We start from the raw sequence: 26,782 nt of genomic DNA, 5'->3' as shown, positions 1-26,782 counted from the left end.
GGCTGCTGTTCCTTCTAACTAAGTCTAAACGTCGACTCCTCCTTTCCCCAGTGCAATCCATCAGCAAAATCCATCAGCTACATTTCCAAAATGGATCTCAAGTTTTTCCTTTTCTCATCTGCCTGGTTATGCATTGGTCCTTACGAAGTCTCCCGGCTCCAAGCAAGTAGAGTGATCTTTTAAAAATATAAACCAGATGATGTCTTTCCCTCACTCAGTACCCTCCAGTGTCTTCTCAACACACCCAGAAAAAGACCCAAACTCCGGACTCTGGCCTAGAGGGCTCTGCAGTTGTGTTCCCTACTCACCTCCCTAAGCTCACACACACCTCGCTGCTGGGCTCTCTGCTGGGACACTATTGTGCCAGCTCTGCATAGGGCTCAAGGGCATTTTTGTTTACGTTATTTAACCCATCAGACAGTAGGTTTCAAGAAAGTCACCCCTTACCTGTCTTGTCCACCACTGTATCTGTAGTTCTAGAACAATGCCTGGTATAGAGTAGGTGCTCAATAAACATATTTTGAATAAATGAGTAAATCAAAACCTGTGACCTGCAGAAGGTAATCTAAGACATTCAGCCTTCAAGATAAGCTTTGGTAAGATTATACGCAGAAGTTCATTTTCAATTAAAGATGAATTCAATAATCCTAAGATTACGAAGATCCTATTAATCTATCTCCAACTTTGAGAGGCATCACTATATCGGTTATTTATAACATTTCTACTTAATTCACAGAAACATGTAAAAAGAGGGAATTTTGCTGAATTTAGAGAAAATCACCTCTAAATTTGTGGGTCTCACTGTCTGCTCATTTGTTGGAGATAAACAAGAAATGAGAGGCAGACCTGATGGTGGTGCCCACTCCACCTCTTCTACAAGCTTTCTTCTTTTTACCTTTTGATATTTAAAGGTGTATTAAAATGCTGTGGCTAAGGTTCTAAACACATTCACTATAACCGGTTTATTCTTCCCTTCCTCCTTCCCTCAAAACTGTGCCCAAATCTGTCAGCAATGCCAATAAGCAGACAGGATCAGTGGCAGAGCTTACAAAGGTGAGGAGGAGACCAGAGCTCTGCTGCCCCCAGGCACCTGTCACTTAGTCTCCAGCATCCCCCAGGAAACAAAAACGACTTTTCTGTATTAAAGATTAGTTAAGGGGTTGCAGATCCAAAAACATTCAACCAGGATAGTGGTTAAAGTGATCTGGAGTCAGACAGAGATGGGAATCCTGGTTCTGCCCGACCTTAAGCAAATTTCTTAAATCCCTTGAGTATCCCTTCCCTTGGGTGGGAGATCAGGATAACAAGACCATAGCACCTTAGGGTGGCCATGGGATTAAATAACACATAAAGAGCTTAGCACATATAAGGGCTCAATAAGTTTATTAGCTTTATTGTTGTTTTTGTCTTCCATTCACAGAGTAAAAAGAAAAGCCAGGATTTGAGAACATGTTGACCCGCTATGTTCTAGACCCAGCATTAACTCTAATTTGAGTAGTAGCAAGTTCAAAATATAAAGTGCAAAAAATGTGGTCCTATTTCGTTGTAGATGCTCTTTGTTGTAATGCTTGATTTAAGGTCTAACCTTGTGCTAATCAGTCAGTCTACCATTTCTTTCCTTAGGAACTATTACAAGGATTTCTTTAGGAACTATTACTTGACCTGCACTTTAAGAGGGACAGTGGAAAGATGAAATAAAAAACAACAGCCCAGCTGGTGTGACTCAGTGGTTGTGGTTCCATTCCTGGTCAGTCAGGGCACATGCCTGGGTTTCAGGCTCAATCCCCAGTAGGGGGCGTGCAGGAGGCAGCTGATCAATGATTCTCTCTCATCATTGATGTTTCTATCTCTTTCTCTGTCTCCCTTCCTCTCGCTGAAGTCAATAAAAACATTAAAACAATAACAACAACAACAGATATTGTTTCTGATCATAAGAAGCCCCAAAGACATATCAATCCAGCAGTTAATTCTAGACTGGAGATATATTCATCAAATTAAAGTGAAAAAGAAAAAAAAAAACTACTAACAAAATAAAGTTTGCATAGATTTACATGCTCTTGCCAAGTCTTATTAATTAATACTGTCAGATTTGAAAAGGAATATGTTTGATGAGACCAATTTCCTTTCATCATTTTATACTTCTCTGGTGCAATCGAGTCTCATAACAGACAACGAACAACAAGAACAGAAATTTAATGCCAACAAGAAAATTCATCTGAATTGACCAAAAAACCCAAACCCTGCACTGTGTCAATTGGCATCTTCAGGCAAAAAGTTCTGCAGGCTAATTAGCCCGCGATGGTCCCGGGAAGCCAAGGGGTGCTGACATTGGGAGGGACTGACTTTCTCTAGGGCTCAGAAGCACAAATGGTTTGCTTCTTCCTCAACTAGAGGTCACCTGGAGGCAGACAAAATAACAAGAACAATTGCAGGAAACCCTGGGACCTCATTAATGAGCCTCCCATGTGTAGCACTGCTGGGCTAGGCTGCTCTCGGTACCCAACCGATATCAGCATCTGGATGTGCACGGTAGGAATGGAGGTGCCAGCCTTCACGAGCAAGTCGCTGTCACTCATTTATTTTGCAGCTCAGCCTCTCTGCTTTAGCTCACAGTTCATTAAATTCTACTGCATCACCATCAACATGCAAAACAGCTACTTGAAGGGCATTCAAAAATATAATCAGAAAAGGGAATAAAAGCCCTCTCTGAGAAAGAGGGAAAAATTAATCCTCTTGTCGATTAAATGACATCTAGATTCTTTGGTTCTAATACATTTTTTTTTCATTAGCATGACATGCAAGGATTATCTCTGTCTGATGGATGGGGTGCGGGGCTGTATGTTTCTCTGCTCAGAGGGCAAGCACCAGGTGTGGCTGAAAATTCTGAAGGAGCTGTGTGTATGGATGTGTTATTTCTCTTTCTTTTCTTTTTTTGACTTGGAGGTAGGAAGGACTGAAACTTATGGGCTTCTGTGAGTGTGTGTGTGTGACTCACACACACACACTCACTGTTTGATGCTTTGTATGTGACTGTGATGAGGAAGTTATCTTGATGATCACCAGCCCTGTGGAAGCTGAAATAGTAAACTTTCTATATGTTGCCATGTGATTCCAGAGAAGTTATTTCTGAGCTTAGTGTACAAGTGCACATGCACACATTTTAACTTGGAGGAAAATGTAAGTATAGAAAAGCACAGAATATGATCGGACAAATGGGGATGTTCTATTTTATAGCAGTGGTGGTTAAGGGGACACTGGCAAAGCCTGGAGACAGCTTTGTTTGTCGTGCCGGGGATGGAGGCCCGAGAAGCTGTTCAATATCCCACAGTGCACAGGATGGCCCCATAGAGAGGATTACCCAGCCCCCAATGTTAACAGTGCTGCTGTTGAGAAACCCTGCTTTAGAGGAGTTCATTATGTAATTATGTTATGTGATAAAAACAGAAAAAATCATACTCTTCTCATTTAGGCAAATCATATAACTTCACCAATGTTCAACCCAATTACAAAATTATAACTGGGGTTCACCTACTATTTTTCTCTTTAATTATAATATCCCAAGTTGATTAAAAATGTTACTATTAAAAAGAATAAAGTATTTTTTTCCATTGCAGGCACCTTGTTTAAGCTTATCTATGTGCCTGTGCATACAGACAGAACTCCCTACACACACACACACACACACACACACATGCATACACTTGCATGTACACACACCACACACACAGGATTCTTTTTGGAAGAAATCACAACACTACTTCTGGACTGAGGTGGGACCCACCACAGCACTAACACACAAGGGAGCATCACACCAGGCACTCTCCCAATGCAGCAATCACAAGGGAAAACCCTTTGGATTCATTAAAAATCTCTGCAACAGTTAATGGTCAACTGGTTAACGATAGCTTAACTTTATTTTTAAAGCAAACTTTGTTTCACTGCTGTGCTATTTTCCATTTGTGAGTTCCTTTAGTCATCATGACCTTATGGGGTAAACTACTCTCCCATTTTAAGAATCAGACAACTGAAGCATAGAGAGGCAAAGTAACCTGCTAATAAATGGTAGAGCCGGACCTTGAATCTAAGCAGATGGACCCCAGAGAGGCTATTCCCAACCACGAGGCTCTCACATCATGTCAGTTCTTCAGCCACAGCTGGGACAGGGATGCCTTCGGAGTGGGGTCAGGGCTCCCAAGGCTAGGCTTTTTGTTCCTGTTGCCCCCTTCTTCAGCCGTCCCTACATAGCCTCATCAACATACTGAAGGGGCTTTAGAAACAAAGCAATCCCTTCAAGTCCTGGGAAGATATTTACAAAGCACCCAAAGGGCCCTTTTACAGACCCAAGAGGCCAACACAGGTGGGGGGTGCACAGAAGGCTCCTAGAGGATTTCCACACCATGCCAAGCAGAGGGTCTCCCAAACTTTTTATGTCTGGGACTCCGGGTTGGGGCACAAGTCAGGAGCAGAAGGAATGTGGCCAGTCCTGGGAGGGGGCTTCACGTGAGCCCGATGGCAAGGTGGCCAAGGCCAGATGGACCACAGTAGGAACATGAGAGAGATCCTGGGAGCTACAAAACATTTCCTAAGGAGCTGATATTGGGGCCTAATGTGAACGTAAACCATATTTAGAAAGCCAGATCCTCTGGACTCTTGGCAATGTGATTATCTTCAGGCCGACAATTCTTGCCTCCAAGAGTGTGGGAAGCAGAAGATGAATCACAAGCCACAGTTTGTAGGCTGACCTCAGCGTGCACATCCCCTGAGATGGGGCAAGAAACGAAGACAGGAAGCACTTGACTGAATTGGTTTTCCCATTTTTCATAAGGAACATTCAACTTAATAAAAAATAGCCACACTTTATTGACAATAATAGCTACCATTTCTTTATTTTCTTACCATGTGCCAGGAAACTACTCTGTCTCCCTTCCTTCTGTAGCTCCGCAAGGCAAGAAACGATGGCTTTCATTTCGGAGGAAAACAAGGCTCAGAAAGGTCATGTACGTTAACCCATGCTCACACGGCTAGTAAATGTAAGTCGAGAGTCTAACTTGGGTCTGTTTGACTCCGAAATTCATGATTTTTCTACTATGGCTTTTTCACATTACCACTGACTTCCAAAGTCCCCATAACCAATGGCCAAAACACACACACACACACACACACACACACACACACAGACTCACACACACACTCACACACACACAGACTCTCTCACAGACACACTCTCACACACACACTCATGCAGACACTCACACACACTCACACACACACTCACACACACACAGACTCACACACACACACTCACGCACACACTCATACACACTCACATGCACACACTCACACACACACTCACACACACACTCTCTCACACTCACACACACTCACACACACACACTCACACACACTCACACTCACACACACACACTCACACACACACACACACTCTTAAACAAGTAGGTCCTGGCCAGGTAGCTCAGTTGGTTACAGCATTGTCCCCATATGCTAAGGTTTCGGGTCAATCTCCGGTCGGGGCACAGACAAGAATCAACCAATGAATGCAAAAATAAGTGGAACAACAAATCTATGTTTCTCTCTCTCTCAAAATAAAAATAAATAAAGAAATAAACAAACTTAAACAAACAGGAGACCAAGATCGGAATGCTGCCAGGTGCCCATCTCTCTGTGTATGCCATGATCCTCAAAATCCAAGGGCCGAATCACAGGTGCTGACATTGAGCAAGTTTCTAAAAGAGCACACAGTCCAGCCCCTGTCATTTTACAAGTCACAAGTCAAGGGTCTCAGGGCTGTGCAGAGGCTGAGTTGGGATTTGGTCCCAGATGTATTGGCCCCTGGGCAGTGTCCCTCCCGCTACATGGCAGCTCTGCTTCCCAGGGCCACGGCAGGAATGATTCTGGGTGCTGGGAATACAGAGTTGAAAAGGACCACCCCTTATCCTGAAAGAATCCTAGAAGTTGGTAAATGTTCGAGAGAGTCCGTAGATAACTGCAGTGCGTGGCAGAAGGTGGGAAGTGGCATAGGAGAAAGGAGTTCTATGGGTACTGAGAGGTGTAAATCCAATCCAGGGGGACACAGGGAGGGAGGAATGCCAAGGGGAGAAGTGGGGAGGAAATGAAGCCATGCTCTGGGTATATCTGCAGGAAGGTGCCTCACACCAGTCATTGTGCACCATGAGGCAGACAGAGTCCTTATTTTGCAGACAAGATGGAGAGACAGGAGGCGACCTGTCCCCACAGTTAATGGGGGAGTCATGTGAATTGCTTTGTTAGCCTCTAAAGTCCATGTTCTCTCCACTACAACAAATTTCAAATGCTGTTCTATGAAGGTCTGGGTGGTAGGGAGGTCAGGAGTAGGCCAGGTCAGGAGTGGCTCAAGCACCCACCCCAAGTTCAACCCCAATGGCTTTCTTTGCATATATAGTTATAGACTGAAGTTCCACATGAGATTCTATTCGAACAAAGCTCTGCAACTAACAAAATAAAGTCTTAAGCCCTGTACTACGTACAAGGTGCTACCTGGCAGGTGAATGGGTCAGGCCTTGGAGCTTGGGCAGGGCAGGGACAACAGGCGATCTATGCAGCAAGGCAGTGAGGGACAATGACCAGCAAGCAGGCAAAGCATGCACTTCCCTGATTTTGTGTTCAAAATCAGGCTCTACACCTGCCTCACTTTGAGACCTGGGGCAAGGCATTCCTAAGCTTTATCTTCCTCAAGTTCAACATGGTATCATATTGGTCTTACTTCTCAGGGCTGTTGAGAGGATTACGTGCTCAAAGATATGGATATCATTCAGCACAGTGCCTAACACTTAGCACAGTGACATTCTTTTTAACTTTTGAAAATAGTAAGATTAGGGATAAAACACCAAAAAAAAAAGAGAAATGCCATGAAAGTATAAGAGGAATTCTTAGGGAAACAAAGAAATCCTCACTATCTCCGGAGAGTTGCCATGGTTCTGAGCTCTGCCTTGCCTTCTCCTGGCCTTGATAAATATGGTCTGTGAATCGACAGGACACACCCCTGGAAGATGAGGTGTCCTCATTGCTGCTTGTCAGCTGGTTCAGCAGGAAGCTCAACAGAGACTGGGCTTTGGGTGATGAGATCAGTAACTCAAACCCCCAAACTAATTTACAGCCACTGCTCAAAGCAGATGCCACAAAACACTTGGTTCTCCCCCTAAGCAAGACTTGGCTCTTGTCTTAAAAGGCCTAGGATAGAGGAAGGCACATGAATCAGCAGAGCCAAGCCCTAGAGGCCTCCTTCACGGGTTAGGTGGGGCCTGGCCTTGAGCAGAATTCTGCAGGGCACAGTGGAGTTCTGGGTCCCTTTCACGTTTCTTTCATTAAAGTCTCTGTCCGTGAATTAAGATCCCAGTGAAGGTTTTAAGGGCTTACGGGATTTCTGTCTGTCTTGCTTGCTGCTGTATCCCAGTGCCCAGAACAGCAGCACATCCCTGTGAATGAATGCATGACGACCCCATTCAGGGTGATCTGGCCTCTGCATCTGCTGGACACACAGAAGCAATTGGCCACAGAGCTTCCATAGTCATTCACCACCCAGCTAGTCTGGGCTCTTCTCTCCCCTGCTCTGCTCTCGACCCCATCGGCCACCTCACTTCGTAGCAGTCCCTTTGGAGAGGTTGGATCTTTTCTCTATTCCGGCATAAGGGAGGGGTCATTTGCTACACGGCACTGAACAAGAAGGTCAGCTCGTGCTGGGCACACGACTTGTTCCTCTCACGCTGATTCTGCCAGGTGCGACAAGGTTAGAGCTAGAAGCACTCACAAAGCCAATCCTTATGGAAGAGACTAGAAAAACCAAAGCCTTGAGACAGTAAGGTCACAGGGCTGGCTGCAGGGAGGGGCAGGAGACGGCCTCTAAACAGAGCTCTCTGTAAACACTTTTAGGGCCTTCTCTGCCTGTGCAGGTCAGCAAGTGCTGGAAAGTGCCCCTAAAGCTTGGATTTTCTTTCTGTATATTCTGAACACAAAATACTAGCACACCTACAGTATATACACAGATAAAATTTGATGTATCTAGATATGTACATATCACATATCTACATATTCATAAATGATATTAGGATACATAAAAACTACAGCCATCCCTCAGTATCCACAGGGTTAGTTCCAGGACCCTCGGCCGATACCAAACTCCGTAGATCCTCACGTCCCTTATATAAAATGGCGCACAACAATGGATATAGTTGGCCTTCCACATCCATGGATTCCCAACCATGGACTGAAAATATGTACTGTTTTCAACTGGCAGTGGGTTGAATCCACGGATTTGAAACCTGTATGGAGCGCCGACTGCATAGTTATGGAAAAACCTGCTTATATGTGGACCCGCACAGTTCAAACCTGTGTTGTTCAAGGGTCAACTGTATTCCATTGTTCCAAATACATTTACAGAAGAGCTTAGATAAGCTCAACTCCCCTTATGTTATACCTATTATTACACAATAGTGATAACTGAAGGGGCAAGGGGAAATGAGAAATTCCGAGTGTGAGAAAGGGATAACATGTAGTTTGCAAAATTATAATCTATATATATAAAAGCCTAAGACCGTCTGAACAGTTGCTATGACATGCACTGACCACCAGGGGGCAGACGCTCAATGCAGGAGTGGAAACCACGGCATGGAAACATGGAACAGACTGATGAATCTCAGAGGGAAGTGGGGAGCGGGGAGGGTGGAAAGAGATTAACCAAAGATCTTATATGCATACTAGAGGCCTGGTGTGTGCACTGGTGGGGTCCATTGGCCTGGCCTGTGCCCTCTTGCTACCCGGGACCCCTAGGGGGATGTCAGAGAGCTGGTTTCAGCCTGATCCCCGCAGGCCAGGCTGAGGCACCCTATGGGTGCATGAATCCATGCACCAGGCCTCTAGTAATATTATAATTGCTTTGATTTATTTAAGACACCATATTTAATGTGCTTTGACATTTAACAGTGAAGGAGGGCACTTAGATTTTATGTTCATCAAAAAGGAGTATGGCTTAAATAAAAAGATTGGGACATACTGTTCTGGAACTGACAGCATATTACAGTGTTGGAAATCATCTGGTTCAATGCCCCCTTTAAAAAGATATGGGAACTTCCACCCAGAGAGGTTAAGTAACTTCCCATCTCAGGTCAACAGCTATTTATTCGTTCCTGAGGGGAGCGGCAGGGTGGACTTTATCTGTTGTATGTTCATGGCGCCCGCAATGACAGGAAGTCCCGCGTTTGCTGGTGACGAGATGAAGGCAATTTACTACACCAAGGATATAAAAATTCAGAGGGAAAGCGGATTCCCAAACACCTGCATTTTTTTTTTACACGGAGGATTCCTGGAAAAGGAGAAGCTGAGCCTGAAGCTTTATAGGCAAGCCTCAGGGCAGCACCCAATGGCCCAGAGGGACTGGCTCCTGACTCCCAGGCCTCCTTGGTGTACAGCCGGAGACCCCGCCTGGCCCTCTCTTTCAGGGGAACAAAATGTCAGGCTGCAGGAGTGACTCCGCAAGCCACCGCTCTCCCCTCCCTTTGTCACCTGCAGAGGCTGCGGAAGGCTGGGCGGGTGGATGGTTTCAGTCTAGTCTAGTCCCATCCACCTAAACAAGTTGCAGGTTTTCTCTCATTGGCTCTGACAGGACTGAGCGTTTCAGCAGCAGGACTACAGATCCTAAAAGAGTTACCCTGTGAGCAGAGGCTGAGCCCAGGAAGGATGTGCCCACAGGCCTGGGCTAAGACAGACAGAGGGCCAGACCCCGTCTGGGGGCCCATGGGCGGCGCAGCTCCGCGAGGCGGCAGGAGTCCACTTACCGCAGTGCGACTGGAAAACCTGTGGCTTGACGACCTGATTACAGGCACTGCACACTACGAGATAGAAGTCGTCATGTGCTGGGTAATGGCCAAATAAGTGCATATCTGTGGGGGAAATGAAAACAGGTGTTTTTGAAAAAGCAATTAAGTCTCAGAAGGTGTAGAGCTTCCGCAAGGACAGTTTTTCAAAGAGACACCCAGAAAGGCAATAATCTTCACTAGAGGGAACGTGGTTAGTCATAATGCAGCTCCCCAACGCTCAGAGAAGCGCCTGCCTCAGAGAATCCCTCCTCTTTCACCCTTGGAAATGGCTGGCTGCTGCTGCTGGGGTAGCCGGTGGTGGCCGGGCTCCCTGAGTCCCATGTGATGGGGCCCGAGCCTGTCCCGAGAGAGCCATGTGAGCTGGGACCCAAGGAGGCACACGTTATTTTAGGAGGGGGTCCCCCAAACCCATTCTGACTTAAGCAGAGGTCTCTCAGGTGAGGGGGAAAGAGCGTCTGGGGGGACCCCAAGGTGAAAGAAGCCTCAAAACAAGAGGCTTGCATTATTCATCTGACTAACGTTTAGCAAGTGTCCACGTGCTCCAGGCACCATGCTAGGTGCCGGGGATGACCGGTGAGCAAGAGCGAGGGCCCTGCTCCCCTGGCGCTCACAGCGAGCAGAGAGAAACATTAGGTAGATAACCGCACAGGTCATTGTGTGGTCGTAACTGTGGCACGTGCTGTGGAGAGGTGCAGGGTCCATCACAGCACGTGGACCTAACCTCATGGGATGCTCTGAGGAGACTTCCCTGGGAGGAGCTATTTCCGCTGGCATTAGGGTGGTGGTGGTGGTGGGGGTAGATAAACACAGAGCCAGGGGAGGGAGCGGAAAGTGCCAGGCCTGCCAGGGAAGGAGGGCCTCTGTGTTGGAGGACCCTCTCAGTTGGGACAGAAGAACAAGGGGAGAGCCCAGCAGAGGTAATATGCCTTGTAGATCGAGGTAAGGATTTTGAACCTGATTTTAAGAACAATGGGAACTTACAGAAGGGTTTTAAACAAACCAACAAAAGATGACTGGATCAGACATATAGTTACATGGCCTAAGAGACATGAACGCATGTGTCCATACAAAAATGTGTACAGGCATGTTCACAGCAGCATTATTTGTAACAGCCAAAAGTGGAAACAACCCAGATATTCACCAATTGGTGAAAGGATAAACAAAATCTGGCATAACCAGACAATGGAGTGCTATTCAGCCATGAAAAGGAATAAAGTACTGATACCTGCTACAACATGGGTGAGCCTTGAAAACATTAGGCTAAGTGAAAGGAGGCAGACACCAAGGGCCACATATTGAATGATTCCATTTATAGGAAACGTCCAGAATAGGCAAAGCTACAGAGACAAAAATTAGATTAGTGTTGGTCTTGGGTAAGGGGGCTTGGAGGTAATTGGGGAGTGACTGCTAAAGGGTGCATGGTTTCTTTCTTTTCTTTTTTTTTTTTAAATTTATTGACTTTAGAGAGAAAAGGAGTGGGGGGAAGAGAGAGAGAAACATTGACTTGCTGTTGTTCCATTTATTTATGCATTCACTGCTTCTTGTATGTGCCTTACCAGAGATTGAACCCACAACCTTAGTGTATTGGGATGATGCTCTGACCAGCTGAGGTACCTGGCCAAGGCTTGGGGTGATAAGCACCAAGCCTTTAGTATACTATAAACCACTGAATTTTATACTTTAAATGGGTGACTTGTTTAGCATGTGAACAAAAGTTGTCAAAAAAAAAAAAAAAAAAGAGAGAGATCAGTTCTGAGGAAACAGGTAGTCACATCTCCTTGTGCACCGAGGGGTGGAAGCAGAGCCCTGGAGGCACCTGACCAACCTCTTCTTAGCCCACTGGCTCTAGAGACACTTCAGCCCTGAGAGCAAGGTGCCCATAACCACCAGAGAGTTGACGGAGGAATTGAGACAGTGTATGCATGACAATGCCTTCTGACACAAACCCCTTGAACAACTTCTCCCCAACTCCCCGAGCCCTCATTTTCCAGACCCAACCAGCGTTTTTAACAGAAAACACAGAACACACAATGGTTTCCCCCAGTTGCAGGGCTAGGCCACAGGGAAGAGTTGAATTCCTCATGATACGGGGACGGCCTGTTTACAACCAAGCAAATGTGTAACTAAGGCACACATCACGGCTCTGTGTTCTTCACTTAGAGCAGCCCTGCTTCTTAGAGGGAAGTAGAATCGACACCTTTGTCGTATGCAAGGAGCTGAGGCCCCTGTTCCCCGGAGCAGGCGTGTTACTAAAAGGGGGAGGCCGGCTCCCCCTGCAGGGTCCTGCTCGGGTTCCAGGTGCATGTGGACCCAGCTCGCCCCAGAGCACATGACGGGACAGAGCTGGGGACGAGGGTGCACGGAATTTCCAATCTGCCGGTGGTCCTGGGTGAGGCCTGTGATTTCCCCACTCTAGGACTTGTCTCTATTTCCACTTCTGACTAAGACTTGTTACTGAAGGGGAGCGTGATTAGTCAGTGCCTGGTGGGCGGGAGGCTTGTGGAAGCAGAGGCTGAGAGAGAACCCAACTGTGACAAGAGTCTGGAAGGGTGAGGAGGCCCATGCTGGGCCCACCCAACGTGCCCGGGCCCTCGGTTCAGAGCCTCGCAGCGTGGAGAGGATGCCTCTCACGTCTGAACGGCTGACACCCCGCTGTTTTACTTTTTACTTACAGGTTATTTTTATAATGAACATTTTAAACAAATAACAAAAGTGATCCATGTTCTTTGAAGATACATTTGAAAACTACAAAGAAGCAAAAAAAAAAAAAATTAAAATCACCAGCAACTTTTAACACCTTGCATCTCATTTAGATTTAGTTACGTTTTATATCCAGGAACATGTGAGACCAGGAGCTGGCGAGGACTAAGACACTTATTAATTCAACGAACCTTACTGAGTTGCCTTACACCTTTTCTGCAATAGATCTAAAGGAATAAAAGAAATTCATGAACTTTTTAAAAAACAAAAAATTTTTGAGCACCTACTCTGTGCCAGAACCTGTGCCAAGGGCTGGAAGCTGAGACCAGACCCTGCAGGGTGCGGGCACTGTGTCTCTGCACCTTTGCTGTACACGCCAGATGACCTGGGAGGCCTGTCGGGATTCCACTGGACGTCCCACTGTTTCTGTATTCCTTCGGAAATCTGCGGGGCCTCCACCCTGTGCCGCACACACCTCCTACTAGTATGTCAGGAGTTGAAGGTAAAGGTTAGGCTGGTCAGAGACTGGCCACCTGGGGGTGTGTTGCACTCCAGGCCCTTCTCTCTCTCCACTGGGACTTTTCTTGAGTTCCTCTAGGGCAGCTTCAACTTCGCACATGTCTGCTCAGAGCATGTCTTCTGTAGAAAGCGAGAGAACCTGCTTGCCTACGTGATTCATTCCTCAGTGGGCCGACCTTAGACTCTCCTCTACAGGCTGCCCATTCTGAGATGGGGAACAAGGTAAGGGCACTTGGCCGCTTGGAAGACCACCACTTCGGGTGGCTAGGTGATCATAGTCGTGTGCTGTTTGCTCAGGGATGAAGAGGAAGGACAGGAAGAATTGAAAATTAGCATGCCCAGCACAAAGCTAGGTAGTCTATTAATTTTCTCCCTCTCTCAGTTTACCACCCTAAAACATTCAGAGCACAGTTTAAGATAAAAACAGTGGTTTGTTGAGGTGGGCTTGTGCAGCTTGGAAGAGCTAGCTGAGCATGTCTCTTCCCAACTCATTCAGTGACATCACGGTGGCAGCTTGAATCAGCCATCTGGGAGTATTTACACCATGGAAATGGGCAAACACTACCAATCAGGTCTTTTCTTTCAGAGCGCCGGTTGTTAAACATTTACCAGTGCACCACTGAATAAAGATGGGAAAAAGAGGGAAAGTGAAACCACCTGTGACGACACCACCTAGGGCAGTGGTCGGCAAACCGCGGCTCGCGAGCCACATGCAGCTCGCGAGTGCGGTTTGCCGCTCTGTTGACTGAGTTTGCCGACCACTGACCTAGGGGAACCACTGCTGACAGAGTGGTATTCATCCTTCTAGACTTCGTTATGTGATAACATCATCTTAGTTAATCCTGATCATTAATCTGCGACGTTATCATCATCGCCACTTTGCAGGCAAGGAAACACAAGTAATGTAATTTGCTTGAGATTCACGGCTGCGATTTGGAAAGTGGAATGAGATTCCAGGACACGGACTCTGAAGCCAATGCTCCCTCGTGTTACCAACTTCGTCTAGCGAAATGGGCCTGTTCCCTGACAGCACCTGAGGCTACTGCAGCCTTCACTTCCCCAACCCACCCAAAACCCACCCGGAAGGTAGTGTAGGGACGAAGGGGACTGAACTTAGCTGTAATGGAAGGAGAAGGACAACAGAATAGTTTCTACAAAAGTAAAATAACTGATTTCCTGTGTAGTTGGCTAACTGTTTCTTAAGTTAGTACTAAAAAAGAAATGGACAGGACGGGAGTAGCATTTTATTCGAGACACACAGCTTTCTGGGGGGAACGCTTTTGACAAAGTCACGTGTGTGTGTGTATAAACGTTAGTTGGTATCCAGTACTCGCTTTTTGAAAATGGCTGCAGCGAAGGAAAAGGCAGTGGCACCCCGGACTCACTGTGTGTACCGGACTTGTTTCTAAGGTGGGAAGACGGCTGGTTTTGTAGATTTAGGATCAGACTAGATGCTGTGCACGTTTGAATTTGCCCCTAGACACCTCCGAAAGCTTGAGACTGACATTATGAAGCCACAACTGGTGAGAGTTCAAAAGATGCAAAACGTGAGAAAGAGTGAATAAGGACTGACTCCTTCCTCTTGCAAGTGGGAACGCCAGTAAAGCACAGGGTGCCGGGGAAGCTGCAGGGAGCAGACCTGCTTTGAAGGTGGATGGGCCCGCTTATCAGCCTCTGCTGACACCTGTGCTCACCGCAGAAACCCCGCGGTGGGGAGAGAAAGCAAAACACGCTACTTTGAATTTTAGTTTCTTAAGAAAAGGTAAAGCCCCGGAAAAAGGCTTGGTTTCCCTAAAAGTATTTTCCCGAGTTGTGAAACCACCTCCGCTGCTATGGGAATTATAAAAATGGCAAGGTAGTCCTACTCTAGCATAAAGACAATTTCATTGCATTTTAAAATTATGCTCCCCCTTTTAACTGACTCTAAAAAATATTGACATGAAGAAGTTGAAATGGATTTATGTGGTTTCAACACTCCAGGCCCTTTCCACTGCGAGTCCTGGAGTGGAATGTAAACCGCTGCCGTGGTGGGCGACTGGCACAGACCTTGGTTGAACCCCAGGAAGTGACACCCAGCGACAGCCAGAGACCAAGCGACAGCCACAGAGCCGGGTGTCACTGGGCTTCTTTGGAAAACTATCAAAACGATGAGCTAGTTGCTGGCAGCGGTTTTGATTTGTGGGCTTCCACTTACATAAACTCAGACGTGGGAAATTATTGGGAAGAACAGTCACATTGTGTCAAGGACACACGTGACTGCCCCCAAGCAGACTGGAATCCGGACACGGAAAGGCACCTACAAAAATGACGTGTGTCAGATCAGAAGGAGCGCCTCTCGCGCTGGGAGAGGCTGGTCCTCGGAGCCTTCCTTCCCCCCCTTAGTCTTAATATGCTCATTATACAGTTTTTATTAATTCATCTTTTCTCTCTGCTAGTGGAGTTTTCAGCTGCATTTTAATCACTTATGTCAAACGGAAAGCTTGAGGGGATAGAAAAAAAACGTTTCTCCTTTGCTGACAGGGTGATTTCTATTGGTCCCCCAACCCCAAAATCTCCTTCAATTCACAGAACAAAACAACCAGAGGTCTTCAAAGCAGACCTGACACCTCCTACTTCCCCAGCAGAACCTTCAACTCCCCTCTAGGAAAATGCAAATAGGGCGGCCACTTTCTGTTGTTCAGACCTCTGAAAACCCAGGGCCTGATGGGAGGGCTTCAAAAACAATGAAATCTGGGCACGGAAACTGAAACTCGAGGCCTAGAAAAGCGGGCCTCGGTGAGCTCTACGGCATCAATGAGGGCGGCGAGCGAGTGTGTGCGGTGGCGGGCGCTGAGCCCTTCTTCTCATACAGACCAAGGACTGAAAGGGGCCCCGGCCTCCTCCTGCTGCGGCTGGGCAGGAAGTCACCCCCTGGCGAGGCCGGGCCAGGAGCCAGGCCTGGTGGCAGGTGGAAGCTCCCCACCATGCTGCATGAACTATTCTCTCCCGATCCCCAGCCCAACCAGCCCACAAACCCCAACCAACCCACACAGCCACGCGAGACAGCAGAATCCCTCCTCCCTCAGAAGAGCCTTTACAGACATGCGTTCACGGTGTACTGAGGCAAGGGGGCTGTGGGCTGTTCCCTCAGGCCTCGGGCCACAGGGCAGCCCCTCACCAGCCTTTCCTCTGGCTTCCACCAGACCTAACAGAACTCTCATCCTGCAGCCCGAGGAGGGAAGGCAGAGGGTCCCAGGAGGTGACTGCAGCCCAGAGTTTAGAGCAAAAACTACATGTCATGGGCCTTGTAAGTTGCAATGCCTGAGAGCTGGGCCCTGGAGTCTGGCAGTCTCGAGTTCAAATCCTAATGTTGCCATTTGCTTCTCATCTGGGATTAAATGACATGAATGAAGAGGCTGGTACACAGTCAGGATGGGAAAAAAAGCAACATCCTGTCATCTATGGCTTCCTTCTGTTTCTCCGACTCCCGTGTCCACTCTGTGGGAAGCCTTTTTTGATGCACCCAGAGGAGAGGCCGAATCTCCCCTGCCCCAGGCCCTCAGAACCATGGCTTTCCTAAGGCTGCAGTAGAGCAACTGGGTTACACCTCTCACCAGACTGGGGTCTGGAGGACAGGAATCACGACTTTATACCTTCCTAGCCAACCAGTCTGGTACATGGTAGCTGCCTAATAAATGAAGTTCTCAGGAAATCGATTTCCTTTTGATGCCCCTTAATTTTTTCTTCTCTCAAAAGGAGATGTTGTAAATGATAATAAATTGCCCTAATATCCATGTTGTTATCTAAGATTACAAGGTCAATAATTATGTGTACTTGTTCATTCTCTGAGAAAAGGACTATGTGAATCTAAGAACACGCTCCAGATGGGCCACCTCAGTTAGCTCCTGCCCTCACCATCCTACATGCATGAAGGTGGGCTCTGCCTCCTCTGGGAAACACAGCCTCCACCCCACATCCCCAGCGATGGCCTCTCAGAGCCAGTGTTTGGGGTGGGCTTAGGGGTGTTTTCTGGGTGTCCCGTCTGGTCCCATTTTCTATGTCCTCACCTGGGGGCTGTGTGGTGGTTTATACATCTAGACAGTGAGTGCTCAGTGCCTGGAGACCTAGACTTCACCCACTCTTCCTGATTCAACTCCATCCTGTACCACACGGGACCAGCACAGAAGCCAGGCGCAGCCCAGGGCACACTCAGCGATCTGAGTCCAACCTGGCGGAGGATCTGAAGGGGCTGGCTAGGCAGTGATATCCCCAGTAGCCAGGGGAAGCATTTTGCAAAGGGCTCCCCTTGGCTATGCCTGGCTTAGGCAACAATGCAACAATTTGTTCCTAAAAATGTTCCTGGGGATGTAAACTTAGCCCTGATTCTCTCCCTCAAGCAGCTGCAGGACAGCCAGGGTCTGCCCTGTCCAGACATACATATCTTTGTCCATCATTCCAGCCAGGTCAGCAGGTGGCTTCTGGCCTGACATCCCCACCTCTGGTCCTCAGGAGAGATGAGGAACGTAATCACTTTGGCAGGTTTCTGGGTCCTGATAAGGTATCCTGGCTGAAGTCATTTTTACAGCAAGGGTTGCTTGGGCTTAGAGATCAGCTGCATGGACAGGAGAGCCCCATTATGCCTTCACCAAGTCAGACCCAATGCCCTAGGCCCAGCCTGGGAGAAGTTCTGTGTAGAGGACAAGGATGGGTACAGCATATTCAACAAAGGGCCTGTAGGTAAAAATTATATAGTTCACTATGACTTAGAGAGAGAAGAAAACCACCAAACTATTGGGGGAATTCCAGTCTGTTCCCCAGGCCTCATGCCTAGTGGCACTTAAAGGGCTGATAAGTAGAGAGGACTGTGACTCACCATAGTCATCACCAGGCGCCTTCCCTCTCTGGTTCTCCCAGCTTGGTCCCTTAAACGTTTAAATGTTCACTTAAATCCTTATGCTCACATTACCTTCAACTTGAGGACTATAGTTTGGATAATATTTGTTTTTGCAATATCACTTGGCCTCCCTGGGCATTTTTTCTCAACGCTTCTCCAGCAGGCCTTGCTTTGCTTCCCTGGAACAGGCATTTCCTACCGCGAGCCTCCCTAGGCTGTGTGAGGGCAGCTTCCAAGTGATTGTGCGGCGACCCGGAACCTCCATCTTGGGCATTTCTTGGGTCCAGGTGAGTCTCCTAGCATAGTCTGTGATGCCCTCCCTTTCCAACCCAATTCAGAGAGATCTCTGTGGGGTGGAGGTGAGTGCCATATTTAATGGAATAGGGCAGTGGGTTTGGGGAGAAAGAAGTGATAACCCAATATGATGCTTTTCCTTGCAAGAAATGTATGATCAAAGAGAATTTTCAGACTGAACAGAACAGTGATGTTAAGAATAGCTGAAATGGGTCGAGGGGAATCAATAGGACATCTCCTCTGGTGTCTTTTTTTTTTAAGGCTTAAAAAATATTGATTTTGGACAGAGGAAGCTGGAGGGAGAGAGGGAGAGAGGGAGAGAGGGACGGACAGATTGGTTGCCTCCCCGATGCACCCCAACTGGGGATTGAACCTGCAACCTGGGTATGTGCCCTGACTGAGAATCGAACTGGTGATCTTTTGGTGCACAGGGCAATGCTCAACCAACTGCGTCACACCGGCCAAGGCTCTTCTGCTGCCTTTTCATACAGCATAGTTTAGTGTCCTGTTGTGGCAGTCTGAGTCTGGAGGATGGGCACCTGCATGCTAACTGATCCCTTAGTTCCTATCTGGCTCTTCAGTTATGATGACTGGTCCACCACGGAGTGTGTCAGGAGAAGGTTGAGCAAGGAAGAGGGGAGGAGGAGAGAATACCATATCCATGTTACAAAAGAGCACAGCATTTGAATGGTGTATTCTTTTTTTTTTATTTAATAAATCTTTATTGTTCAGATTATTACAATTGTTCCTCTTTTTTCCCCCATAGCTCCCCTCCACCCGGTTCCCACCTCACCTTCTGCCCTTACTCCCCCGACACTGTCCTCATCCATAGGTGTATGATTTTTGTCCAGTCTCTTCCTGCACCCCCCACACCCCTTTCCCCCCGAGAATTGTCAGTCCACTCCCTTTCTATGCCCCTGATTCTATTATATTCACCAGTTTATTGTGTTAATCAGATTTTTTTATTCACTTGATTTTTAGATTCACTTGTTGATAGACATGTATTTGTTGTTCATAATTTTTATCTTTACCTTTTTCTTCTTTTTCCTCTTCTTAAAGAATACCTTTCAGCATTTCATATAATACTGGTTTGGTGGTGATGAACTCCTTTAGCTTTTTCTTATCTGTGAAGCTCTTTATCTGACCTTCCATTCTGAATGATAGCGTTGCTGGGTAGAGTAATCTTGGTTGTAGGTTCTTGCTATTCATCACTTTGAATATTTCTTGCCACTCCCGTCTGGCCTGCATAGTTTCTGTTGAGAAATCAGCTGACAATTGTATGGGTGCTCCCTTGTAGGCAACTAACTGTTTTTGTCTTGCTGCTTTTAATATTCTCCCTTTGTCTTTTGCTCTTGGCATTTTAATTATGATGTGTCTTGGTGTGGTCCTCTTTGGATTCCTTTTGTTTGGGGTTTTGTGCACTTCCTGGACTTGTAAATCTATTTCTTTCACCAGGTGGGGGAAGTTTTCGGTCATTATTTCTTCAAATAGGTTTTCAGTATCTTGCTCTCTCTCTTCTTCTGGCACCCCCATAATTCTGATGTTGGTACACTTGAAGTTGTCCCAGAGGCTCCTTACACTATCTTCATATTTTTGGATTCTTTTTTCTTTTTGCTTTTTCGGTTGAGTGTTTTTTGCTTCTTTGTATTTCAAATCTTTGACTTGATTCTTGTGATCCTCAAGTCTGCTATTAGATCTCTGTATAATATTTTTTATTTCAGTCAGTGTATGTTTAATTTCTAGTTGGTCCTTTTTCATATCTTCGAGGGTCTCGCTAAATTTATCGGCCTTTTCTTGAAAATTCTTGAAAAACCTTATAATCGTGGTTTTGAACTCTATATCCAGTCGTTTGCTTTCCTCCATTTCTTTCATTTGTGATCTGTTTCTTTGTCTCCACATTTTGGTTGCTTCCCTGAGTTGATAGAGTGGCTTTGTGTGCTAGGTGTCCTATAGGGCCCAGTGGCTCAGCCTCCCCAGTTACCTGAGGTGGACACTCTTGGTGCACCCCTTTGTGGGCTGTGTGCACAGTCTTGTTGTAGTTAAGTCTTGAATGTTGTTGGTATCACTGGGAGGAATTGACCTCCAGGCCAATTGGCTGTGAGGATCAGCTGTGTCTACGCTGGTAGAACTTCTGTGCTGGAGACACCCTTATGAGATAAGACTTGCAAAAGCCTCTGTGCTCAGCTTGGATGGGGCGGAGTCTCAGGGTGGAGTAGACAGCCTTGGTTTCCTGTCAGCCCTGCCCTAATAGGCCCCTGTGTCTCAGTGTCCTGCGGTAATCACTGCAAGCACCTCTGAGAGAAAGCCGCCCTTGAGTTCCGCCCAATGCCAGACAGTTCAGTTTCTCCCCGAATGAGTCTGGGTCCCCAGAGTCTCACCCAGAACTGGAGTTCAGTGCAGTCAGGAGCTTTTGTCTCCCTCCCGCTTGAGAAAGCCAACTGTGCACTCAGTTGCCAGTCCTCTCCGTGCACGTGCGTCTCAGTACCTCTGCCTCCTGCAGCTCTTCTGAGTCTCAGTGTGCTTTTCTCTTTCCTTCTAGTTGTAGAATTTCCACTCAGCCAGCCTTCCTGTGGTTCTGGATGGTGTCTGTTTTGTCTTTTAGTTGTAGTTTTGAAATTGTTGTGCGAGGCAGCAGTTTAGGTGTTTACCTATGCCGCCATCTTTTCTCCCTGAATGGTTTATTCTTAAAAGGAGTTAGTGAAGGCCATCTAACTATAGTTCATCCATCATTATCTATCTAATCTCATCTATTATCTATATCTATTTATATATACCTATCATATCTATCACCTATCTCTATCATCTCTATCAATCATCTATCTTGATCTACTTATCCTATATATCCTATCTATTATATCTATATCATCTCACCTATCATATATCTCTAATCATCTATCTATCTAATCTATCATGTCTATCTCTAGCTCATCTATTATCCATCTCTATCATCTCTTCCTATAGATATCTATCAATTATATATGTCATCTATCATCTATATAATCATCTATCTTGATATATTCTATCTATATCTATCTATCTCATCTATCATCTATCAATTATATCCATCTCATTTATCTCTCTCATCTCTGTCCATCAAACATCTCTCTTGATCTATCTATCCTATTTATTTTATCTCTTTTCATCTATCTATCTATCTATCCATCTATTTATTTATCTATCATCTATCAATCATATATATCTATTGTACTTATCTGTCTCCATCTCATCTATGTATCATCTATCTACCTATCATCTCTATCTCTATCTTTTTATCTACCTCTCTGCCTATCAGAGGAAGCGTTACATTGATTGAGTACTGTGGTTTTGAGGTGGACTTCACTCAGTCCGAACCTGTTTTGTTTTTTCATAATATACTAGAGGCCCAGTGCACGAAATTTGTGCCCGGGGGAGGGGTATGTGTCCCTCAGCCCAGCCTACACCCTCTCCAATCTGGGACCCCTCGAGGGATATCCAACTGCCCGTCCGGGATCGGGCCTAAACGGGCAGTCGGACATCCCTCTCACAATCCAGGACTGCTGGCTCCCAACTGCTTGCCTTCCTGCCTGCCTGATTGCCCCTAACTGCTTCTGCCTGTCAGCCTGATCACCCCCTAACCACTCCCCTGCCAGTCTGATTGACACCTAACTGCTCCCCTGTCGGCCCGATTGCCCCTAACTGCCCTCCCCTGCTGGCCTGGTCACCCCCAACTGCCCTCCGCTGTAGGCCTGGTCCCCCCAACTGCCCTCGCCTGTAGGCCTGCCCCCCCAACTGCCCTCCCTTGCAGGCCTGGTCACCCCCAACTGCCCTCCTCTGCTGGCCCAGTCACCCCTAACTGTCCTCCCCTGCAGGCCTGATCACCCCCAACTGCCCTCCCTTGCAGGCCTGGTCCCTTCCAACTGCCCTCCCCTGCTGGCCTGATTGCCCACAACTGCCCTCCTCTGCTGGCCTGATCACCCACAACTGCCCTCCTCTGCTGGCCATCCCTCCTCTGCTGGCCATCTTGTGGAGGCCACCTTTGACCACATGGGGGTGGCCATATTGTGTGTTGGAGTGACAGTCAATTTGCATATTACCCTTTTATTAGATAGGATTTTATTGTTTTTTTTACAGAGAGGAAGGGCGAGGGATAGAGAGTTAGAAACATCGATGAGAGAGAAACATCCGGTCAGCTGCCTCCTGCACACCCCCTACTGGGGATGTGCCCACAACCAAGGTACATGCCCTTGACTGGAATTGAACCTAGGACCTTTCAGTCCACAAACCGATGCTCTATCCACTGAGCCAAACCGGTCAGGGCAGTCCGAACCTGATTTATTGCTACACCAACTGCTACATTTTTTGGGTGACAAGGGTGAGATGGCTTTACAAAAATAAAAATTAAAATTAAAAAGAAACAAGAAACCTAGACAACAGCAAAATATTAATTAGTGTTCACGGCTGTATTATAAACTACATGAAAGCATGGACCACGCCTCTTGCATAGCTTCAAATTCCCTTCCGTTTATGCAGTGGGAGCCAAGTAAAATCTGAATTGAAGTTCTTGTAGGCAACTGAATTCAGCCTTCTCTCTGAAACAGACTTCGGGCTTAAAAAACAAGGGCTTCTCTGAGGCATACCAGAGAACCTGATGTCTACCATCTTGCTTCTTGAGATTCATATGCCAGGAGGTTCTCACTCTGTCCTGATGAAAACAAGATGGAGAGCCCTGAGCAAAGGAATGGGGTGGGCTGGGGTACCCAGCTGCCTGTAGGAGTCAAACCACATGTGCTGAGGGCTTTCACAGGCCTCCTAAGACCAGGACAACGATGAAAGAAGCACTTCTCTTAGGCCTTTCGGCACTGTTTAAATATTTTCATTTAGAAATGCACGGAGGCCAGGCCGCATCTACCACTGAGACGTTCCACCTGCTCCAAATGAGCAATCTGGGAGCTTTCATAGATGGCAGGTTGCCAGGTCAAGCTGACATCCGACCCACGTAGAAGTCCCTCACCCCCCAGGGTTCCTCACGAATGCAGGGAGTGTGCATTCTAAAAGGCACTGCAGAGGCCTGCGTGAGACTGCCATGGCAGGCAGGCCGCAGCCAGCAAGTTCCTGCTCCTACTGCCATCCAGAACATGCAGCAGAGACCACAGAACACACCCACCCCTGAAAGTGCCCCGTCATTTCCTACACACACCCCCCTCAAACCCCTGCTCCGCTGTGGGGGTTCCATGAACGCTCTGCTTGCAGATTCAGGATGAAGAAGAGGTACATGCTCGGAATCAGTCAAGACTGTGGCCAGGAAAACAGGCTGTCCCAGTGCCTGTGGTCTTGGCGAATCCCACAGTTGGTAGTGATTCCTGTCCAGAGGGTCTAAGCCCGAGACTCTAAGGTGAGAGAGCCTGGATCCCGTGGCACTTGCCAATGGCTCTGAGTGCAAGGCAGAGTGGGCTCTGGCTGTGGTTTATCTGTAACTGACAGAGATTGCGGCAATTTCCCCCCAGAGGGTGTTTGTGAAGGCTATGGAGCCCTGCATGTGCCCTTAGAGATGACAATGATCGCCCAAATGCAGCTGCCACAGCTCAGAGGTAATGTGCCATTTGGCTCCGTTACAAGATGTGTCCACTTGGCACAGCCAGAGGGCAGTGGCAAGAACTGCTTCATGTCCCTGGGAATCAGTGTCCAAAGCACTCAAGCCATTGGGACAGTCAGGCTGCAGGAAGTGGTAGACAGACACTCCGGGCATTCCCCTAGGACAGTGGTCGGCAAACTCATTAGTCAACAGAGCGGCAAACTGCGGCTCATGAGCCGCAGTTTGCCGACCACTGCCCTAGGAACAGGTTGCTCAAGGGGAAGCCAGAGCTACTCCAGCTGGACCTGCCACTGCACCAATGCGCACGAAGGTCAGAAATGAACCTTTGCTCTAAGAACAAAAGTGCTTGAGTGTCGCATCACATCTGGGCTCCTCACTCCAGTCACACACACCTGGTAACTACTCCGATGGGCTGGTGCTCAAAGCCAGCAGCTTTCTGAGCACAGACGCCCGGGAAGAAAAAATCCACCATGAGAGGATTACAGAAAGCTGTTTTAAGGTAATGGAAAATAGGATCGATCAGCTGGAGGAGAAAATCACAGTGTCTTCAATCACAAATCAAGCATGAAGCCAGTTCTGTGCCCAAGGAGAAAAGGGCAACTCAGCAAAGTTCCTGAGGCTCTGGGGTCTGGTCATGACCCTGGGTGCCAGTTCACCTCCCACCACGTCCTCCCCGACCCCCGCCCTTTCCTTACCCTCCCTCCACACGCCCCAAAGGCCTACACATCCTTCCAGGCCAGCTCTGGGGCCACCTCCTCCAGGGAGCCCTCTTCCATTCCCACAAGGACAACAAACCCTTTCTCGGTATGTGCACAGTCCTCTGTATTTACTGCTAGACTTGGCCCACTCTGCCTGGTGTTTACAGAGAGTGGTGGTATGCCTGTCCTCCTCCTTTACATACTACTGTTTTATATATGGACTGCAACATTTAAAAATTAAGAGTGCCAGAAACATGCTCAGTGCTTAAAAGAGTGCTGATGCATCAAAGCTGCCTTACTTTTAACTAAGAACCACTCAGGAGACTTAACTGGGGGTACTGGGATTAGCAACACATTTCCACTCTGCCTTTAGCTGGCTGTGCAATGATGGGCAAGCCCCAGAACCTTTCTGAATCTACCTCTCCTCTGCTGGAACACAGCAGTCAGACCTTCCCCAAAAGGTTGCTGCAAGGATTAAGTGGCATCTTAGAGGCACTTCACTAGATGCCCATGAAGCTGAACTGGACTTTAGCCTGAATTAGCTAAGGCAGTGGTCGGCAAACTGCGGCTCGCGAGCCACATGCGGCTCTTTGGCCCCTTGAGTGTGGCTCTTCCACAAAATACCATGGCCTGGGCGAGTCTATTTTGAAGAAGTGGCGTTAGAAGAAGTTTAAGTTTAAAAAATTTGGCTCTCAAAAGAAATTTCAATCGTTGCACTGTTGATATTTGGCTCTGTTGACTAATGAGTTTGCCGACCACTGAGCTAAGGCAAAAGGCAAAGCCTCTGCAGAAGACTGTTTTGCAGAGGTGGCTCAGTGTCATGCTTTATTTTTTTTTAATTAAATATATTTTTATTGATTTCAGAGAGGAAGAGAGAGGGAGAGAGAGGGAGAGAGAGGGAGAGAGAGATAGAAACATCAATGATGAGAGAGAACCATTGATTTAGCTGCCTCCTGCATGCCCCACACTAGGGATCGAGCCTATAACCCAGACATGTTCCTTGACGGGGAATCGAACTGTGACCTCCTGGTTCATAGGTCAATGCTCAACCACTGAGCTATACCAGCCGGCTAGTGTCATGCTTTTAATGAAGGTTCTGGAGCCACAATGCCTGGATTTAAATCCTAGCATCACCTCCTTGGGAACTTTCTATGGCCTTGAGTTTCCTCGTTGGCAAAATGGGGATGGTAATAATGGGGTAGCCGTCAAGATGAGATGGGGGTAACACGTCTGATGTCTGGTGCTTGCGAGGCCCTGAATAAATGTGAGCTATTATTATGATTTAGAGCCAGATTTTGCATGGAGGAACTTTGAAAACAACCACCCTGCCCAGCCAGTGTGACTCAGTGATTGAGTGTCGACCTATGAACCAGGAGGTCACGGTTTGATTCCTGGTCAGGGCACATGCTCGGGTTGTGGGCTCGATACTTGGTAGGGGGCGTACAGGAGGCAGTCAATCAATGGTTCTCTGTTATCACTGATGTTTCTATCTCTCTCTCCCTCTCCCTTCCTCTCTGAAATCAATAAAAATATATTAAAAATTAAATAAAAACAACAAGCCTGTTGCACTGGAGTAAAAACATGAGTGCTGAGAGAGAAACCATTGCTAAGAGCCACCCGGTTATGAACCCTGTTTACCGCAGGGTGAGGAAACAGCAGGTGAGGGATTCTCAAACTGTGAGTTCTACCTGTAATTTGGTGGCCAAATGCAGATGCTTGTTCCTTCTGCCAGATTTATGAAATGAGACTCTCTGAGGGTGGAGTCCAGGAGGATGCATGTTTAACAAGCTCCCCAAAGGATGTGATAACCCCTAAAATTGTCCAAAGTAGGAAACCACTAACGTGGAGACATCTGGTCACTCGACACCCACTGGTAGATCCCTGTGCTAGTCCGGCGATATGGAACCTCTCTCTGGTTAAAAGATCCTGTCAGCCAAGGGGGAGTGTTCTGCACAAGTAGGGGTGACACTGTGGTACCCCCACAGGTGGCTTGGTGTGCCCCTCTTAGGTACCCCTACTTCTAACTCTTTGGATCTATGGGTTGGAGACGTAGTCAGTGGTGAGCTGGAGACAACTGTGTGCCTCTCACCCCAATTCCGCCTTCAGCGACTTTGTGTTGGCCGTTTGAAATTCACCATGGTGGGGGGGGTTTACACGGCAGAAACTGGCGAATGCTACAGATCATGGCTTTTAAATTTGTTCAGAGAGCCCATCTACTAGCACACAGCTAGTTCTCATCTGTAATAAAGTTCTGGAA

At 47.3% G+C, this 26,782-nt stretch overlaps 1 protein-coding gene across 3 annotated transcripts in view; it reads right to left on the bottom strand.

Annotated features, from left to right (window-relative positions):
* The window catches only part of ATXN7L1 (ataxin 7 like 1), a 243,254-nt gene that overhangs the window by 148,423 nt on the left and 68,049 nt on the right, over positions 1-26,782 (bottom strand). For all 3 annotated transcript variants that reach the window (XM_080665901.1, XM_080665902.1, XM_080665905.1), the window contains exon 3: positions 9,828-9,932. In XM_080665901.1, the coding sequence (XP_080522027.1) occupies positions 9,828-9,932 (105 nt within the window). The remainder of the gene's footprint in view (positions 1-9,827; positions 9,933-26,782) is intronic.

This window comes from Plecotus auritus (genome assembly GCF_963455305.1).
Source record: "Plecotus auritus genome assembly, chromosome: 4".
NCBI classification, from domain to species: domain Eukaryota; kingdom Metazoa; phylum Chordata; class Mammalia; order Chiroptera; family Vespertilionidae; genus Plecotus; species Plecotus auritus.
Note: the sequence above shows the minus strand (reverse complement) of the source record. Positions and strands in the feature narration are given on the sequence as shown.